At 59.6% G+C, this 19,095-nt stretch overlaps 1 protein-coding gene across 14 annotated transcripts in view; it reads left to right on the forward strand.

Moving 5' to 3' along the window:
- HSPG2 (heparan sulfate proteoglycan 2) overlaps positions 1–19,095 on the forward strand; it is a 96,976-nt gene that overhangs the window by 34,552 nt on the left and 43,329 nt on the right. For 6 of the 14 annotated variants that reach the window (XM_087858442.1, XM_087858432.1, XM_087858434.1 and 3 more), the window contains exons 4-28: positions 4,674–4,783; positions 4,889–4,947; positions 5,226–5,386; positions 6,447–6,497; positions 6,927–7,055; positions 7,313–7,564; positions 7,650–7,769; positions 9,573–9,704; positions 9,846–9,990; positions 10,083–10,234; positions 10,327–10,473; positions 12,907–13,070; positions 13,556–13,735; positions 13,832–14,028; positions 14,137–14,284; positions 14,997–15,124; positions 15,603–15,689; positions 15,780–15,838; positions 16,017–16,084; positions 16,935–17,096; positions 17,224–17,400; positions 17,578–17,757; positions 17,879–17,997; positions 18,651–18,762; positions 18,941–19,054. In XM_087858442.1, coding sequence (XP_087714568.1) covers positions 4,674–4,783; positions 4,889–4,947; positions 5,226–5,386; positions 6,447–6,497; positions 6,927–7,055; positions 7,313–7,564; positions 7,650–7,769; positions 9,573–9,704; positions 9,846–9,990; positions 10,083–10,234; positions 10,327–10,473; positions 12,907–13,070; positions 13,556–13,735; positions 13,832–14,028; positions 14,137–14,284; positions 14,997–15,124; positions 15,603–15,689; positions 15,780–15,838; positions 16,017–16,084; positions 16,935–17,096; positions 17,224–17,400; positions 17,578–17,757; positions 17,879–17,997; positions 18,651–18,762; positions 18,941–19,054 — 3,353 coding nt within the window. The remainder of the gene's footprint in view (positions 1–4,673; positions 4,784–4,888; positions 4,948–5,225; positions 5,387–6,446; positions 6,498–6,926; positions 7,056–7,312; positions 7,565–7,649; positions 7,770–9,572; positions 9,705–9,845; positions 9,991–10,082; positions 10,235–10,326; positions 10,474–12,906; positions 13,071–13,555; positions 13,736–13,831; positions 14,029–14,136; positions 14,285–14,996; positions 15,125–15,602; positions 15,690–15,779; positions 15,839–16,016; positions 16,085–16,934; positions 17,097–17,223; positions 17,401–17,577; positions 17,758–17,878; positions 17,998–18,650; positions 18,763–18,940; positions 19,055–19,095) is intronic. The other 8 variants (XM_087858440.1, XM_045781978.2, XM_087858441.1 and 5 more) reach the window with 3 other exon arrangements.

A 19,095-nucleotide genomic window follows, 5' to 3' on the forward strand; every position in this document is an offset into this window, starting at 1 on the left:
TGGGACTGTCCACCGCGGCAGCTCTGCCCTCTCTGAGGAGTCCTTGCCAGCCCACCTCCCCTGTGAGATGCAGCTGTGAGGGCAGGAGGGGTCAGAGGTGGGGGCAGGGGTGGGGAATGGGGAGCAGCAGCTGGGCAGGGCCTGCTAGCCAGGCAGAGGCCTGTACTTGTGAGTGGGGCCTATCCGTGGGAAGACACAGGGCCTCAGACCCTCCAGGCCCGACCTGGCACCGGCCCGCTGCCCTTGGGTCAGGTTCAGGCAGCTGGGCTGAGTCCGAGGCCTGGAGGCAGCGAGCGTGTGTCTCATTCCCAGGGGCTCCGTATGCTCACTTCAGCCTTGCCCGAGGCCAGTGCCCTCCCCGTGCTGGGAAGCAAGGCCCATCCTGACCGAGTTGGGGCCACGCCGGCCATGCCCCTTGCCTGGGCTCTGGCCCAGCCCCACACCCTGGAGCCTAGCCCCTGAGATGGTGCCACCTGCCCCTCAGACAGGGCTGTGGCTCCCGCAGCCTCTGCCCCAGCCCTGTCCCACCACCCTTGTCTTTTGTGTGCCGTTACCCTAACCTGGCAGACAGCCCCTGGCTCTGACTCCCTGTCTCTGGGACCCCCCTCCACCTCCCCTCACCTGGTTTCTTTCCATCTCTAACCTGTCTGGCTGCTCTGACACCCATCTCGGTCTCCTGCCTTGGGCTGTCTCTCTCCTCTTTGTCTCATCTGTGCGTCATCCTTCTGTCTCCTTCTCTGTCTTTCTCCGTCTCTTTCTCCCTCTCCCTTCTCCTGTGTCTCGAACCTTGCTCTCCTTCTTCCCCACTTTCTCTCTGTGTCTCTGTCATTTCCTCCTGTCTGTCTGTCTGTTTCTGTCTCTTCACATCTCCATCTCTCCCCCTGGTCCCCTCTACCTCCCTTGCTGTCCCTCCCGGCCGTTATCTCTGCGGCTCTACTCTGCAGGCCCTGGGCCGCTCTCCTGTGGCTGGTGAGGAGTCTCCTGCCAGCGAGGCCAGGCAGCCTGGGGGGCTCCGTCTGCCTCCCTCCCCATTCCCTCTCCTCCCTCTCCCTACCTTGTCCTTTCTCCCTTTCCCCTTCCTCTCCAGCCTCTATTTTGTCACACACAAGGCTCCGAGGCTCTTTCTTTTTGGGTCTGGGGGGCCGGCTGGCCCCTGCCCAGGACCTAGCCAGGCCCCATCTGGGCATCCGGCTCTAAACACAGTGGGCGGAGCCCCTGGTCTTCCCCGACCCCAGGCGCTGCTTGGACAGAGATGAGTACAGCAGCCCCTTGGGGAAAAGGGTCCTAGAGGCTGCAGGCATCTTGTACCCACCTCAGGACTTGCTGATGCTGGGCCCACCCAAGGGACCCAGGGGCCCTCGGGGCTGGGGTTCAGGGGCCTGGGTGTGTGGCAGAGGAGTTCTGCTGAGCAGGGAGTTGGTGGGATAGTCTCTTTCGGGGCAGGGGGTGGTCACGTGGGTATTCCCCACCCCCACCTGGGTGCAGGCAGCTCCCGGCCTTCTGCCCCTCCAGCCTCTGGCTCCAAGTGAGCTGTCTGAATGGGGTCAGATGAGGGCCAGGAGGGAGAGGGCTGGCCAGGGTAGGCACCCAGAAAGCACACGCACCCCAGGCAGCTTCACTCAGTAGCAGTACCCTCAGCTCCAGGTGCTGGTTCCTGGAACAGACAGGGCTTTACCTTCTGCCCCAACCCTCAGCCACTGGCCATAGGGAGGCAGTTCAGGGTGGAAGAGAGAGGGTGCTCGCCCTGACCTACCCCTGGTCTGGGAGGAGGCAGGGGTCGGGTCAGGCTGGAGGGTCCGAGCCCTTCCCAGGGCCTCGGAGAAAAGGGCTTTGTGGAGCCCCGGCCCCCTCCCCCGGGAGCGGGCGCATTCCTGGGCAGAGGCCCGGCCTCCTCGCCCGCGCTGGGCCATGGGGCTGAGGCCAGGGGCTGGGGTGGGGGACTCTCAATGGGCCTCTGTGCCTGCTCACAAGGGGCCTCTGTGGCCCAGCTCACGGCCTCCACGCTCCAGCCACAGAGCCCCACCCACCAGGCACCCAGGAGCCCAGCCCAGCACCGTCCCTGTGTCTCTGAGCAGGCAGCCCTGCCATCACAAGCACCCTCTCTCAGTGTAGAAGTCCCCTTCTGCCCCATCCGGACATCCCAGGGCTTGCTTAGCCTAAGCCACAGAGGAAGAGGGTCCTTGCTCAGGGGGGCTTGTGCACCTGTGGGCCTGACCGAGTGAAGTGGCAAGAGGACGGGCCTTGAAGTCAGGCCCAGCCAGTACCACTCCCTGCTCTACCAGCTGCACCCTGTCATTGGTCACCTCTCTGAACCCACTTCTGCCTCAGGGACTTTGAAGCTGCTGTACCCTCTGTCCAGAATACTCTTCTCGAGATTCTTCTCCATGGCTCACTGTCTTCCTTCAAGGATCCCCTTTGAGGCGAGTCCTTGCCTGGCCACCCTGGGAATGTAGCAACCTACCCCTACCCCAACACGCCCTCTCCCCAGCCCCTGTTCTTTCCCCAGAGTCCGTATATTTCTTGCTCATTGGTTCCCTTTCTCTTCCCACTAGAAAGTGATCTCCGTGGGGACAGGAATGGTCATTTGTGGAGTTCACGGCCAGACCCTCTGCCCTGAGAACACCACCAACCACATAGTAGGCCCTCAATATAGATTTGTTAAAGGAATAAATGCCTCTCTCAGATGAGAGGTAATAAAACCAAATCCACCCCTCGGGTGTGTTGTAAAGACCAGAGACGATAATTACAGCTCAACCAGGCAGCCCCTAGTATGCCCCCGGCACTGTTATAAGTACTTTACATTTCTGAACTTAATCCTTACAGGAACCCTCTGGGGCGGGCACCACTATTACCCCCATTTTACACAGGAGGACACCGAGGCTCACCCTCGGTGGTTAAGTACGTCGCCCGAGGTCACAGAGCTGTGAATGGCAACTTGACTCCACAGCTAAGCTTTTTTTTACACTACGCTGGCTCTCCTGTAGTAAGAGCTCACGTTATATGGCGCCTCCTATGGCCCAGGGTCTGTCCTCGGCACTTGTACGCATTTAAACATTTGTAACTCATTAACTTGGCATTTATAATTCACACCTAAATTCGTGATTCATTATAAGATTTAATGCCGAAAAAACCTTGTAGATAGTAGGGGTTCAAGAAAGTGTGTGTGTGCACGCTAGTCTGTGTATGTAGTGAGTGTGCACACACCCGTCTGTGTGTACCGTGAGCGTATGATACAGACTGGTCTGCGTCTAGCACGTGCCAGGCTCTGTTCCAGGCACCGCGCGTGTGCACCTGTGCGTGCCCGTGCATGCATATGACTCGTGCACAGTCCTGTCATCTTGTATGTATAACTGCTACGTGAACTCATGAACGTGATATTTAACGTGTATGAAACATTATACAGGGGCGCCGGGGTGGCTCAGTCGGTGAAGCGTCGGCCTTCGGCTCAGGTCATGATCCCAGGGTCCTGGGATCGAGTCCCACATCGGGGTCCTTGCGCAGCGGGGAGTTTGCTTCTCCCTTTGCCTCTCCCTGTGTGCTTTCCCTCTCTCTCCCCTCCTCTCTCTCTCCCTCTCTCTCTCTCAAATAAATAAATAAATCTTTAAAAAACAAAAACAAAACATTATACATATTATATGTATATGTATATATTTGCATAGTATATAGTGGGTGGTCAGACAACAGTCGTGTATGTATGCTCACACCCATCTGATATGAATTTGTTCAGCCATCACTTCTTAGGCACCAACCACGTGCCAAGCACTCCCCTGGCTCCGGGGATGCAGGGGTGAATGAGTTCCAGGATGGCTGTCCTCATCAGGTCCACAGTGGGTGCAGCAGGAGAGAAAGGGGGCACCAGCTCCCGATTCTCTAGCACTTGCTCTGTGCCAGGTGCCGCATCTAAGTGCTTGGGGAGATGGTGCATGCAAGCATGATGCCATTTATTCCCTCCAGCTCCCCAGGGTGGTCAATGTAATTAATATCCTCATTTGACCGAGGAGGAAACAGAAGCTCGGAGAGGTGAGGTCAGTGCCTGCGGTGTGGCTGACCTCAGAAGCCATGGTTTTCACCATGATATCCTACAGCTCGTGTGTAACCGGGAAGGATCTGTGCAGTGCAGGGAGGAAGGTGCTCTGATGGGGGGAGCCCGGGGGCTGGGGGATCCAGAGGAGGGGGTCTCTAACCCAGCCAGGCTTGAGGGAGAAGGGCAGTTCAGGTGGTCTTCTTGGAGGAGGTGATGGCTGAGCCGGGCCCTGAGGGATGACTAGAACCAGCCAGGGAAGAGTGGGGAAGCATGTCTCAGTCACTCGTGGCAGATCCCTGTGCCAGGCCAGCCTCTTCTGGAAGCCAGCCCTTCCTGTCCAGCATCCTCTGTGCCCCTGGGAGCCTCTTCAGCACTGTCGCTTACCTTCTGGGTCAGGCTACTTCCCTGATGGTTGAAGCCCCTCACTGGAGGGTGGGGGCCTTGGCTTTGACCCTGGGCAGGCCTGCCAGGGCCACTGCAACAAGGGCTCATACGGGCAGTGCTGGGCATGGCTATGGGCACACAGGTGTCAGCCTGGGCCGGAGGCCACTAGAGACCATCCCTGAATTTCTTCCCACTGGCCCAGCTGCCTGAGGCCACCGCCTACCAGGCCAGGCCCCTCATGGTGACACTCCACTCCTCTCTGCAGTTTATTTCCGGGCCCTGGTCAACTTCACCCGCTCCATCCACTACAGCCCTCGGCTGGAGGATGCGGGCTCCGAGGAGTTCCGGGAGGTGTCCGAGGCGGTGGTAGACACGGTGAGGGGAAGAGGAAGGGGCTCGGGAGCTCCCCGAGTATGGGGGGTGCGGGACTGCCCTGAGGTGAAGGTATCTGGAGGCTGACGGTGCTGTGTCACTCTCCAGCTCGAGTCGGAGTACTTGAAGATTCCTGGAGACCAGGTTGTCAGTGTGGTGTTCATCAAGTGAGAAGGGTCCCCTGGGGGCCGGTGAGGGACGGGGTGGTGGGAGGGGGGTGACAAGGAGGGGAAGTAAGAGAAGCCAAATGGAGTGGATCTCTGTTGATGGAATTTTAGGAGTTTGGGGAGACAATTTCAACCTTAAATTGCCCCACTTGGGTCCAGGCTGTGCAGGAATAGGGAAAGAGGAGAGCAGGCCTGGGCTTCAGGCAGGGGGCCGAGGGAGGAGCTGAGTCTGCGGGGGTCGACCTCACCCTGCTCCCCTGCCCCATCCCCATCCCTAGGGAGCTGGACGGCTGGGTGTTTGTGGAGCTGGACGTGGGCTCAGAAGGGAACGCGGACGGGGCTCAGATTCAGGGGGTGCTGCACACGGTCATTTCCAGCGGCTCCATTGCCTCCTACATCACCTCCCCCCAGGGCTTCCAGTTCCGTCGCCTGGGCACAGGTAAGCCCATCCTGGGGCCTGGGGCACTTCCTCGTTTCTCAGACTCATGTGGGTCCCCTTCCAGGGTTCCCCCATGGGCTCTTCTAGCATGGGACCAGTACACCACTAGGGACTGGGAGCTCACTACCCCACGAGTCTGCTCCATCAGTCTCTCTGCAGCCCTGGCTGGGTTTGGGTGTAATCTGTTTCCTTGAACATGTGTCCAATTAGACCCAGTTTCTGCTCTCCCTCTCTCTCTCTAGACTTCTATACGCTGACAGTAGGTAATCATTCCCTTCTGCATACGGTACGTTCAGATCCAAACACTTCTGCATTTAATAATAACCAACAAATGTTTATTGAATGCTGACTAGGCACTCAGTGAGGCCCTTATGTCCAGCCTCCCATTCAACCTTCATCATTCCTGTGAAGTAGATATTCCTCCTGTTTTAGAGATTAGGGGACTGAGGCCCAGAAAGAACAAGTGGCTTGTCCAGTCACATAGGCAGTAGTGGAAAAGCCAGAACTGATGCCAAACCCCATGTCTGTGCCAGTCTTGCCAGAACCTGTGATGAGAGGTAGTGAGAAACTGAGGCTCAGAGAGGCCAAGAAACCAGCCCACAGTCACACAGCTATCAGATACAAGGACTGGCCTTCGCTGTTGGTCAACCCGGGTTTCTCTGCACGGCACCCTGTCTCCTGCTAGGACTCCCAGACCAGTCAGGCCCCATTCATTCCCCCACAGGCTCTGCTTCTCAGCCCCGATTCCATCCCTGTCTCTCCCCTGGGAAAGCCCCGACACGTCACCGTCCCTGACTTGGGGGAACCCAGAACTGAACACACTCTTTCCCTACCATGCCGTAGCCCAACCAGAAAAAACAGTGAAACCATCACCTCTCTCATTCCACACATAAAACCCCAATGAATGCGCCGAAAGATCGGGTGTGCTCTTTTGGCATCCCCAGCTCCAGATCTGAAGATTGCTGGGCGCCCAGCCCTCTTCTCCCCACTTTTTAGGGAGCCGCCCTGGCTAGGTCCCAGGCCCCGGGTGGGCTGGTGCTGATCACACCTTCCTTTCCAGCACAGACACCCCCGCCCCCTCCGGCTGCCGTGGCGGCCGCAGTGACACCGGGTGAGAGTATAAGCCAGACCTAGGCCCAGTCAGGTACCTGGATGAGTTCCTGGAGGGAGGGGAAGGAAGGAGGAGGGTCAGATGGCTGGGCAGAGCCCACCAGCCGCCCCTTCGGCCTTTCCGCCCGTCCTCTCTGGGCCAGCTTGCGGCCTGCATGTGATGTGATGTGGTGGCCGCATGCGTGTGGCTTGTTAACTGTGTGCGGGGTTTCTGGAAGGGATGGGTGAGGCCACCGCCGCACGTTCCATGCCCTGTGTATGCTGTGATGTGTCCACCGTGCGCTCTTCTGCCTCGCGGAAGTCTGCCAGAAGCCAAGTAGCCAGACACAGGGCCCCAAAGCCTGCTCCCAGCCACGCAGTGCCTGTGCCGCCCATGCCTTCCGACCCGCCCATCCCCGCCCGCCCCACTGACCCTGTCCCACCTCTGCAGTGCCCCAGGTCTCGAGAGTGTGCACCGAGGCCGAGTTTGCCTGCCACAGCCACAACGAGTGCATAGCCCTGGAGTATCGCTGCGACCGGAGGCCTGACTGCAGGGACATGTCTGATGAGCTCAATTGTGGTGAGGGGCCATCCGGGGCCACAGGTGGCCTGCAGACACCAGGCGGGGCCAGGGCACCCCGGGGCCTCCAAGTTTACCGGGAGCCGAGAGGGTCTGGTGCAGGCAGGGGCTCTAAGGGAGGTGGGCAGGGATACGGGAAGGACGGGGGCAATGCATGTGGCAGGGAGGTACAGGGAGGGCCAGCAGAGCGTGGGGGTGAGGGATGAGGAGCCACGTGCCGCCACCCTGTGCCAACACCAGGAGGGCTCTGTCCACAGAGGAGCCAGTCCCGGAGCTCAGCTCCGTAGCCCCTGCCCTGGCGGAGACACCCTTAGCGCCCGAGCCGGAGGTAACCACTCCACAGCCGCTCCCAGGCATGCCTGCTCCCCAGCTTCTGGTCCCCAGTCCAGGCAGGCCTTTGCCCTGTGGGCCTCACGAGGCCACCTGCCACAGCGGGCACTGCATCCCCAAAGACTACATCTGCGACGGGCAAGAGGACTGCAAGGACGGCAGTGACGAGCTAGACTGCGGTGAGGACCGGCAGGGTGGGGGTGGGAGGGGGCCAGGGGAGTGGCTGGGGGAGGGCTGCTGGTTGAACCTGGCCCGGTCCCCCAGGCCCCAGTCCACCCTGCGAGCCTAATGAGTTCCCCTGTGGGAACGGGCACTGCGCCCTCAAGCTGTGGCACTGTGACGGGGACTTTGACTGTGAGGACCGCACCGACGAGACCGACTGCCGTGAGTGTGCTGCCCGCCCCCCCCCCGGGCCCAGCCCCCCTGCCCCAGCCCTGCGTGTACAACCGTCTGCTCTCCCTGGCCGAGCGCAGAGGCCCTGGGGACAGATTTGAAGGTTCCTCTCTCTCGGACCCCAGCGGTGAGGGCTCTTGGCTCTGAGCTGAGCTTTGTAGGAATCCGTGTGGCCAGACTGCCTGTGGCTAATGTCTCCTTGTTTCTTTTCTGTCCCTTGTTATAATAGCTCTTCTCTGTGTTATTTACACTTGGGTAAAACTCAGACAAGTGGCTGAGAGGGCTTGATAGCCTGGTGTCCCCTAACGATCTGACTCTTGGCTTATGTGGGAGTCACAGCCTTTCCCTGATGGGCGTAAGGCTTCTTCACATAGAGCTAGTTCTGAGTTTTTTGGGCACCCATCTGCCCAGCTCTTCATCGTCTCCCCATTCCGTCGGCCACTGTTCATCTCTCCATGCGCCCATTCACCCAACTCTCGGTCCGTCCGCTGTCTGTCCACACAGCTCTTCCTCCAGCTCTCCACCCACCAACCTAACATCCTTCCTTTCTCCTAGCCCGGCCCATCCACTCAACTGACATCCACCCAGCCCTCCAGACAATGTAAAAGACATTCTGACGTTAAGTGGGTGAGGCTGGAGAGTCAGACACCCTATCAGGTAGCATCTTGAGTGCCCTGCCCTGTAGGTGAAACCCGGGCATTGGTAGTCTGAGATTGAGGATAATCTTCAAATCACTTCTCTGTGATCCCGGGTCACGAGCCTGGGCGCATGCTGACATTCCTTCTGTCCGCGGGTCCGGCTCCTCCCTGCCTTCCTCCGCCTTCCCTGCCCCTCATCGGTGCCAGAGAAAAGCAGCAGCATGCCGCATACTGACAGTTTTATGGTGTCCTTCCTGTGGCTCTAAGCTTGCCTGACGAGACAGCCCCTTGGGAAAGAGAAGTAATTGAGGGCTGTAGTTGAAAAGCCCTTCTCAGCTGGGGAAAATCAAAGGAGACCGAGCCCTTGTTGGCAGAGCGCGGGACAGAGAATGTGAAAGCTGAGTGGCCTTGGGAGGTCCTAGAGTGTTGGGACAGAAGCCCCAAGCTGGTCAGTAGATGGCTGCCTCCTGGCCTCCTCTCACTTCCTTCCCCGTGGCCTCCTCTCCTACACCACTCTGCCTTCTCTGTCCCTGTATGTGTGTCTGTCCCAAAGTCAGTCTCCCCAAGGAAAGATTTCGGTCACTGTCTCCTAGAGATGCCCAGCTGGGGCCCAGCCCTGGTGCCAGGCCAACCCCGGGCTTCTGGCCAGTCCTCAGGGGCGGCCTCAGGCCAGGTGGCCCCCCTGGGCCAGTCAGAGGGGTACAGAGCAGCGAGGTTCGGGCTGTGGCGGGCCGCTTGTAAGGCCTTCCTGCTAGAGAGCCCCGCACCAGGCATTACCTGGTGTCTAGGGATGCCAGTCACTTTGCCTGTGCCTTTGACAGAGGTCTTGTGCTTCTGAGGCCGGCTGAGTGTGGAAGGAACTGAGTGGCTGTAGTGTGCCAGGTGTGTCTCTGTTTGGGGGAATGCAGGTGCAGCGAGTGGTGGGGACAGGGTGATGTGATGAGCCATTTGATGGCCGGCTGGTGACAGCTGGCAATGTTGTGGCAACAGTGTGTGGGTCTCATCAGGACAGCTGTGTGTCATGCGGGCGAGGAGAGTGACCCTGGGGACACCAGGGGAACGTAGGCAGGGTTGACTGTTGGGTGTAGGTGGGAGTGGGGGTGATCCTCCCTGAGGGCAGTGCGGGCTGCCCACACCGCCTGGCTCTGTCCCCTAGCTGCCAAGCGCCCCGAGGATGTGTGCGGGCCCACGCAGTTCCGCTGTGTCTCCACGAACACGTGCATCCCGTCCAGCTTCCACTGTGACGAGGAGAGCGACTGTCCCGACCGCAGTGATGAATTTGGCTGCAGTGAGTGGGGGCCGGGGTTAGGGGATGCGAGCCACGGGCCCTGAACCCCAGGGTGGGTGGGTTCCCATGGCCCTGCTCTCCTCCCCCACTCCTCCTCCCTTTGCCCTTCACACCCCTCACTCCTGTCTCCGGTCTCCCCAGTGCCCCCCCAGGTGGTGACCCCGCCCCAGGAGTCCATCCAGGCTTCCCGGGGCCAGACAGTGACCTTCACCTGCGTGGCCATTGGCGTCCCCACCCCCATCATCAACTGGAGGCTTAACTGGGGCCACATCCCCTCTCATCCCAGGTATGGCTCTGAGCCCGGGCAAGGCCTGGGGATCTGGGGGACACTGGGCAGTGGCCCTGGCCTGACCCCACCTCTGTCTCGGGGCCCTCCAGGGTGACAGTGACCAGCGAAGGAGGCCGTGGCACGCTGACCATCCGCGATGTGAAGGAGGCAGACCAGGGTGCCTACACTTGTGAGGCCATGAACGCCCGGGGCATGGTGTTCGGCATTCCTGACGGTGTCCTGGAGCTCATTCCAAAGCGAGGTACAGTCGGTGGGCAGATGGGCCCTGGTCGTGGTGGTCGAGCTACCACGTGCTGGTGACCGGCTACAGCCTGCTCCCGTGCCACCCGGCAGGGCCCTGCCCCGACGGGCACTTCTACCTGGAGCACAGCGCCTCCTGCCTGCCCTGCTTCTGCTTTGGGGCCACCAGCGTGTGCCAGAGCAGCCGCCGCTTCCGGGACCAGATCCGGCTGCGCTTTGACCGGCCTGATGACTTCAAGGGTGCGTTGGCGGGCGGACAGGTGGGCGGGTGCTGCGGTGGGCAGGAGGGCGGGGGTGGGGGGCACCAGGCCTAGAGAGAGGGCAGAGAGGGGAGAGCAGCATGGGTGGGCGGGTGGGGCCAGGTTCAAGGACAGGCACAGGGTTGCCGAAGGAAGGCTGAGCCCTGCGAGAACAATACTTCGGGGAAACAAACATGTTAGGAAAAGCCAAGTCCACCCTTGATGTCTGCCTGCTTGGGTGATGAAGAGGGCGGGCTCTGGTGCCAGATGCCTTGTGTAAATCCTGACGCTCCCTGACTGCCTGTGCCCTTGGTCAAGGGACGGTCTTGTGTTTCCACTTCCTCCTCTACAAAATGGGGATAAAAGAAGAACGACCTCCCACCTTGCTGGAAGGACTTAACAGGCTAATGTATATAAGCCATGCAGAATCGTGCTCAGTCCGTGCTAAGTGCCCCGTACGTACTCCCTGATGTCCTCGTCGTCATCCGCAGCAACCCCATCCCCAGAGGCGGAGAGGTGCCAGTGTCCCCAGAGCCCGGCTTCGGCATCTTCTCAGCCTGGGCCTGACCTGTCTGGGGGACCCTTGGCTTCTTCAGGCCTGTGTCCCCAAACCTAAAGGCCGGCAGCTGGACTCCGCTCTCTCTGGCTCTGAGAGGCAGAACGGCATGGGCCCAGATAGCACACGGACCTGGGTTCAAGTCCCAGCCCCTGTTTACTGCCCCGCATGGAGCTGCATCCCATCTCATTTTCTGCATCACAAAGGATTAAATGCAAGGAGAGGACTTAGCTGCCTCCATAGTAAGCACTCAGCCGGTGCTGTGGCCCGACACACAGTCATCAGATAGCCGGTCGTCCTCGCAGGGTTAGGGCTGTTTTTACTCTTTTCCGACGGGGAGCCTGAGGTCCTCTGAGAGGCTGTGTGGCTTCCTTAGGGTTACACGGCTGTTTAGAGGATGTTGAGAGCTGGACCCCGGGCCTGTCTGATCGGGGTCAGAGCAGTCAGGGTGGGCGGGGCTTCCAGGCTGAGCAGGTGGCCTGTGCCTGGATGGTGACTAGGATGCGGGGGACACGAAAACATCCCTGCAAGGGAGGGAGGAAGGCAGGCCTGGGGGAGCGTGGCCTGGTCTTGGGGGCTCCGCGTGGTTATTCTGCGGACGTGGATGTGGACTTCTCCATGGTTACAGGGGTTACATTTAAGAGGAAGGGGGGAAGCTGGTTTCACACAGATGTAGTCTTAGCACAAAGAAGGAATTTCTAAGAGTCAAACCTGTCCAGGGTTGGGAGGCAACGAGCCCCCCACCCCTTAGAGCTGTTCAGCGCGGTAGCCACTAACAACATGTGGCTGTTTAAATTAAAATTGATCCACTCGCTGGTGCGCCTGGGTGGCTCAGTCGGTGAAGCATCCAACTCTTGGTTTTGGGTCAGGTCATGATCTCAGGGTTGTGAGATTGAGCCCCACGTCGGGCCCCGTGCCCAGCAGGGAGTCTGCTTCGATTCTCTCTCTCCCTCTGCCCTTCCCCACTGTGCACGCAGGCTTTCTCGCTCTCTCTCAAATAAATTAATAAATCTTTAAAAAAAACATGATTAATCTCTTTCTCAGCCACATTAGCCACATTTTGAGCACCCAGTAGCCACATATGTCTAGTGGCTACTGTATTCGAGAGTACAAGCACAGGACACGTCTGTCCTCACCAACATTTTCTTGGATGGTTAGTGCTGCCCTAGGGATCTGGAAGCACGCTGTAGAGAGAAATCCTCCGTGTGTGTGTGTGTGTGTGTGTGTGTGTGTGTGTGCATGCGCGCGTGTGTATGTTGTGGGGGGGGCCTGGCGGGCTAGACAACCATCATAATGACAACAGACCATAAACAGCTGGTTTTGAGCGCTGCTTTTGTGCCACACTCTGTTTTAAGTACTTCCTATCTATTTGCTCATTTTAGCTTCCTCATAACCTTCTGAAACAAGCCAGTATTGCTTCCACTGTATAGATAAGGAAACTGAGGCCTTTGTGCAGACTCACACATCAGTGGAACCAGGACTTGGCGGCTGTTCTTCAGCCCTGGGTAGCTCTCTACTGCCCCCTGAGGGCCGTTCCAACCCTGACAGTCCGTGGAGCTGTCCTCAAACAAAAGGCTCTGAGAAGTCCTGCTACAAAGAATCCCCGTGACCTTTTCTTGACCCTGTGGTTTCCCAGATGGTTCCCAGCCATCATTCTCCAGCATTGACTTCCCCACAGCGTGCTTTGGGAAAGGCTACTCCAAAGAAGAAAAAAACTGCTTCTTTTTTTTTTTTTTGACTTGGGGAAAGACACTGAAGTTCTCTTTAAGTCAGATTTCTCCCAGAACTTTCCCATCTTTCTGGATAACCGCCTTTCAAGGCGGGTGTCTCGGGCAGACATGCGCTGTGGCCCTCACCCCTCCCTCTTGCTGCACTCAGGTGTGAATGTGACGATGCCCTCGCAGCCCGGCATGCCACCCCTCTCCTCCACCCAGCTGCAGATCGACCCTGCTCTGCAGGAGTTCCAGCTGGTCGACCTGTCCCGCCGCTTCCTAGTGCATGACTCTTTCTGGACTCTGCCCGAGCAGTTCCTGGGCAATAAGGTGAGGGACGGGACTGCTGCTCTGGATGGGGAAAAAGGCCAAGCCCCACTCCCATGCCCAGAACCCGCCTGGGTCCCGCTCCCTCTGAAGCTGGCAGGCAGCAGGACAGACTCCACTCTGGGGAAAAGGGGGGCGCTGGCTTATTCGTTCAGAGTAGGGTGTCTGGCCACCACGCTCAGGTTGGAAGGAATGCCGAGTCAGCTTTTAGAAAGGGGCTCCTGGACCATTCCCCCACACCAGGGATGGGATCAGTGCTCCTCCTTGGGCCTCCCTGGGCACCTTTTAGTCTACTCCCCGTGTCGGACCGAGTACCCCCAAGGCAGAGCCAAGTTCCCCCCATCTCTGCTTCGCCGTGGCCAGCTCTGTGCCAGACATACAGTGAGCTCCAGGCACCCAGAGGGAAGGAGGAAGGGCCAACTGGGCCCAGAGCAGGCATCAGGTCGTGCCCCCGGCTTCCCTGCCCTGATCTGCCCTGTCCCGACCAGGTGGACTCCTACGGTGGCTCCCTGAGCTACAAGGTGCGCTATGAGCTGGCCCGTGGCATGCTGGAGCCAGTGCAGCGGCCGGATGTGGTCCTCGTGGGCGCCGGATATCGCCTTCTCTCCCGAGGGCACGTGCCCACCCAGCCTGGCACTCTAAACCAGCGCCAGGTTCAGTTCTCCGAGGTAGGCGGTGCCTGAGCTCTCAGGGCTGGGGGGAGGGGCTACAGGCCGGGCAGGTGCTCACGTGTGACGCCTCCACACACCGTTGTTCGTATCCAGGAGCACTGGGTCCACGAGTCCGGCCGGCCAGTGCAGCGGGCTGAGATGCTGCAGGTGCTGCAGAGCCTGGAGGCCGTGCTCATCCAGACGGTGTACAATGCCAAGATGGCCAGCGTGGGCCTGAGTGACGTCGCCATGGACACCACCGTCACCCACGCCACCAGCCACGGCCGGGCCCACAGCGTGGAGGAGTGCAGGTACCTGACCTGGCAGGGCTCGAAACCACAGAGTCCCCAGCAAGGATAGGGGAGAAACAGCAGGGCCTCACGGTTCCTGTAACCACTGTCTTCGTCCTGCCCCCACAGATGCCCCATTGGCTATTCCGGCTTATCCTGCGAGAGCTGTGATGCCCATTTCACCCGGGTGCCTGGCGGGCCCTACCTGGGCACCTGCTCTGGCTGCAACTGTAATGGGCACGCCAGCTCTTGTGACCCCGTGTATGGCCACTGCCTGGTGAGTAGTGTCAGTTGGCATTCAGACTCTGGCTGGGGCAGGGAGCACAGACAGGGTGGGGGGCCCAGGGTGAAGCCTCTTGGTGCCCACAAGCTTAGCATGAGTGTCTAGAATGACTGTCATGGCTGCTGGATAAACTGTCATGACCTCTGGATGCATTAACAGAGGTATAACGTCTAGATAAGGGAGGTGAAGGTCCTACTCTCTTCCACCCTGGTCAGAACAGTCCTGGAGAATACTGTGTTAAGGATGGTCCTTAGCAAGGCAGCCCTAAGGGGAGGAAGCCTGGAAATCATATGTATTTCTAAGGAATAGTGGAGGGGGCTGGGATTATGGAGCTGACAGAAGACAAGGCTCAAGCAGAGAAAGCTACCATCTTCAAATTCCTCAAGAGCTGCATAGGGTAAGAAGAAACAGATTCCAGAGGCCTGAAATGGCCAGTGGATACAGGTTAGAAAAGGGAGGCGGGTTTAGGTCCGGATAAAGCAGGCATTTAGAACCTTCTGTGGAACAGACTGCCCGTGTGAGGTGACGAATTCCCCATCAGGATGCAGCTGGATTCTCCCCAGGCTGCAGAGCTGTGAAGTAATTCCAGCATGATGGAGGACTGGGGCAGCCTCACGTGGCCACGCTCGGAATCCAGTGTGGCCCTACACTGGGGGCGGAGGGCCTGCTCTGTAGGACCTGAACCATTCCTTCCCCTTCCTCCCAGAACTGCCAGCACAACACAGAGGGGCCGCAGTGCAATAAATGCAAGCCTGGCTTCTTTGGGGACGCCACAAAGGCCACAGCCACTGCCTGCCGGCCCTGCCCTTGCCCATACATTGACGCCTCCCGCAGGTCAGAGCCAGCTCAGGGTGGGGGAGGTGTGTTGGGGAGCGGTGGGCAGTACAGCAGGCAAGGGGCATACTCTGGGCAGGGAGGTGGGAGACCCGGGTTCAAATCCTAACCTGGTCACTAAATTGTTCCATGCCCCTTGACCTTTCTGGGCCTCAGCTTCCTTCCCCATATAATGGGCCCATCTGTCTTTCTGGTGCTACTATGAGGCTGCAGATGGAGAATAGGTGGGCAGGGGCTCAGTAAAGCATGCGACTCTTGATCTCAGGGTTGTAAGTTCGAGCCCCATGTTGGGTGTAGAGATGACTTAGAAATTAAAAAATCTTAAAAAAAAAAAAAGGATAGGTGGGCAAAGACGGCATCATGTCTCATGGCATACTGTGCCATGTGGGCAACAATCATTTCCCAAGGTGGGAGTGTAAGCCCTGGCCTGACCCATCGCTGCAGCCCTGCCCCCTGTCCTGCCACTTGATACCCACAGATTCTCAGACACCTGCTTCCTGGACACGGATGGTCAAGCCACGTGTGATGCATGTGCCCCAGGCTACACAGGCCGCCGCTGTGAGAGGTGAGGGAGAGCCAGCGGGGACCGGGGGAAGCGATCTGTCCTGGGTGGGGACACGGAAGTGCCGCTGACGACCCTCCCTCTCTCCACCAGCTGTGCCCCTGGGTATGAGGGCAACCCCATCCAGCCCGGCGGGAAGTGCAGGCCCACCAGTGAGTATCACAGCCGCCATCCCCGGGCACCTCCCCAGGCTGCCCACCGGACCCCAGTCCTGGAGCCTGGCCCCAACCCCATGATCCTTGGGGAGCCATCCCTTTCTGCCACCTGTCTGGCCAGACTGGGTCTATCCCATTCCCCCCTGCCTTGCTGACACCCACTTTGTGCTTCCAGACCAGGAGATTGTGCGCTGCGACGAGCGAGGCAGCACGGGGACCTCTGGGGAGGCCTGCCGCTGTAAGGTACGCAGGCCCTCCCCTCCCCCACCCCAGGGGCCTCCCGGGACACAGCTGGGAGAGGGAGGAAGGAGGCTCCACCTTCTCCCTAGCTCCTTGGCTGGTGGGTGACAGCTTAGCTAGAGGCTCCCCCTCATGAGAGGTGGTCTGGCAGCGGGAAGGAGCTTACACTGGGGGGTCAGGTAGCCTGGGCTGAACTCCCAGGGGCTTTGCCCGTCATTCTTTGTGTGACTGCTGTCTCCGTGTTGTACCTTCGCCTTTAATGTTCTCACGCTGACGTGACCATATGGGTATTAGTGTCCCCAGTTTACAGATGAGCAACGGAGGCTCAGGGGAGGGACATCATTTGCAGTAAGAGTGGGAGAATCGAGAGTCAGTGGAAAAAAGAACTGGGCAGATTTTGGAGTTAAGCACTCCAGATCTTAAATCCCAGAATGCATGAGCAAGCCAAGGGACCTGGTGTAAATCATTCCTCCCATCCCTGAACCTCCGTTTTCTCATGGGAAGCACGGAGGTATCACTCACTTCCGAAGGTACTCAGAAGAACTGAATGAGCTGGTGGTCGAACAGAAGCCAGCACAGCGCATCAAACACTCCATAGAGAGTAGCAGTAACTTTTAACCAAGTTGCTCTATTTCAAATCTACGTGTGTTTGTGAGCCCCCTATCAGCCCAAGTGAAAAGGGGGAAAAGATTCGTTGCTTAAGCTCCTCTTAATTGGGAATCACTGTTCACATGGTGGCAGCCCTGCTTATAAGTGCTTTTTCCATGGCTTTCCCGGCCTTGGGTCCCCATCCAGAAGGTGGGCAGATGAAGCCGGAAGCTCCAGGCAGCCCCTCCTGTGGGCCGTCCTGCAGCTCCCAGCTCTGTGCCCGCAGAACAACGTGGTGGGGCGTCTGTGCAACGAGTGTGTCGCCGGCTCTTTCCACCTGAGCGCCCGCAACCCTGACGGCTGCCTCAAGTGCTTCTGCATGGGGGTCAGTCGCCAGTGCACCAGCTCGTCCTGGAGCCGCGCCCAGGTACCTGTGTGGGCGGGCGGGGAGACGGCAGGCAGTGGGCGGGGGGGGGGGGAACCCTGAGCCCAGGGTGGGCCACACGCCAGGGCCAGCCCCCAGCCCCCATGCCGGCCTCCTCTCCCCCTCCCAGGTGCGTGGGGCTTCTGAAGAGCCCGGGCAGTTCAGCCTGACCAATGCTGCGGGCACCCACACCACCAGCGAGGGCGTCTCCTCACCCGCGCCCGGGGAGCTGGTCTTCTCCTCCTTCCACAACCTCCTGGCCGGACCCTACTTCTGGAGCCTCCCCCCACGCTTTCGCGGGGACAAGGTGGGCAGGGGGGCGGGGAAGAGCAAAGGAACTCTGGGCAGCAGGGACAGCACAGGCAAAGGCTCGGAAACAAGAGCGTCAGGGTGCCTTCGGAGAAAAGAGGGAAGGCGTGACCGGAGCGGTGGCGGGGCCGGACCTTGGGGCCTCCGCTGAGCACCTGTCTACCCTGTGTCCCAGGTGACCTCCTATGGAGGAGAGCTGCGCTTCACGGTGACCCAGAGGCCCCAGCCTGGCTCCTCACCCCTGCGCGGGCAGCCCCTGGTTGTCCTGCAGGGCAATGGCATTGTCTTGGAACATCATACTTCCCAGGAGCCCAGCCCCGGGCAGCCCAGCACCTTCACGGTGCCCTTCCGGGAGGTGAGCCGCACTGCCTGGAGCCTGGCGTGGGGAGGGGCGGGCCCCTGCTTTTCTCTCGCTCAGGGGCATCAGTAGCCCGGGAGGTCAGGGCTTGGCAACACACGTGTCCTCTCCTTGGCAGCAAGCATGGCAACGGCCTGATGGGCAGCCGGCCACACGGGAGCACCTGCTGATGGCACTGGCGGGCATCGACACCCTCCTGATCCAGGCGTCCTTCACCCAGCGGCCAGCTGAGAGCAGGTGTCTGGGGCCAGGGCAGGAGGACGCAGGGGCCTGGGGCAGTGGTTCCAGTCTCAGCAGCGTGATGCAGTGTGGCCAGAGGGCCAGCTCTCCCACATACAGGCTGTGGGGCCTTGCGTGCCTCATTTTCCCCGTCTGTAAAATAGAGATCACGGGGCTGGTCTCAGGTCGGGTGCCCTAGAAGCAAAGCCTGAGATGGGGACTGGGGAGCACACAATTCAGTGAGAACGTGGGCGAGAGGGAGAGGGAAGGACAGACGAACAAAGGAAGGGGAAGTGGGCAGGCAAGGAAGCGGTTTCTGATCCAGATTAGCCTCAGCCTCACCCCACAAGGAGCCCTGCAGAGTCATTCTGCTTCGAGGCAGAGAGGCTTCTGTACCCTAGGTCAGGCTGTCATTGGTCACCCCGGGAGAGCAAGCTCGTGTGCTCTGTCCGGCAAAGGAAGGCTCATTCTCTGGAGAGAGTTGTAGGTATAAGCCATTCGCCACGACCCTTGCAGCAGCTGGGAGATGACACCCAGTTGGGGAGCCAGACGGGGCCCCAAAACATCAGAGCAGGGCCGTTGGGAGAATTAACGACGTAATCTCACGCAGAACTCCAGGGACGCCTGGCACGGAATGTGTGCTCATTCGTGGTGCGTCTTGTCACTCCCAGGGTCTCTGGTATCAGCATGGATGTGGCTGTGCCTGAGGACACTGGCCAGGACCCCGCGCTGGAAGTGGAACAGTGCACCTGCCCAGCCGGGTACCGTGGCCCCTCCTGCCAGGTGAGCCCTGGGCCCCGCCCACCTGTCCTCCAGCAACCTCCTTGATGCTTCCAGGCTCCTCCCCCTTAAGCTCTCCCATCCTCCCCAGGCCCACCCCAGCCCCACCACCCAGTGGGCATGGCCCTGAACCGGCCCTGCCCAGGAAGGCCCTCCTACTGCCCAATCTTCTTGCCTGTAGGACTGTGACACAGGCTACACACGCATGCCCAGTGGCCTCTACCTGGGCACCTGTGAACGTTGCAGCTGCCATGGCCATACGGAGGTCTGTGAGCCTGAAACAGGTGCCTGCCAGGTGAGTCCCGCCCTCCTTCCTTCCTGCCCAGGGAACGCTGG

This window comes from Ursus americanus, chromosome 33 (genome assembly GCF_024610735.1).
Source record: "Ursus americanus isolate L20-20 chromosome 33, mUrsAme1.1.p, whole genome shotgun sequence".
Lineage (NCBI taxonomy): Eukaryota > Metazoa > Chordata > Mammalia > Carnivora > Ursidae > Ursus > Ursus americanus.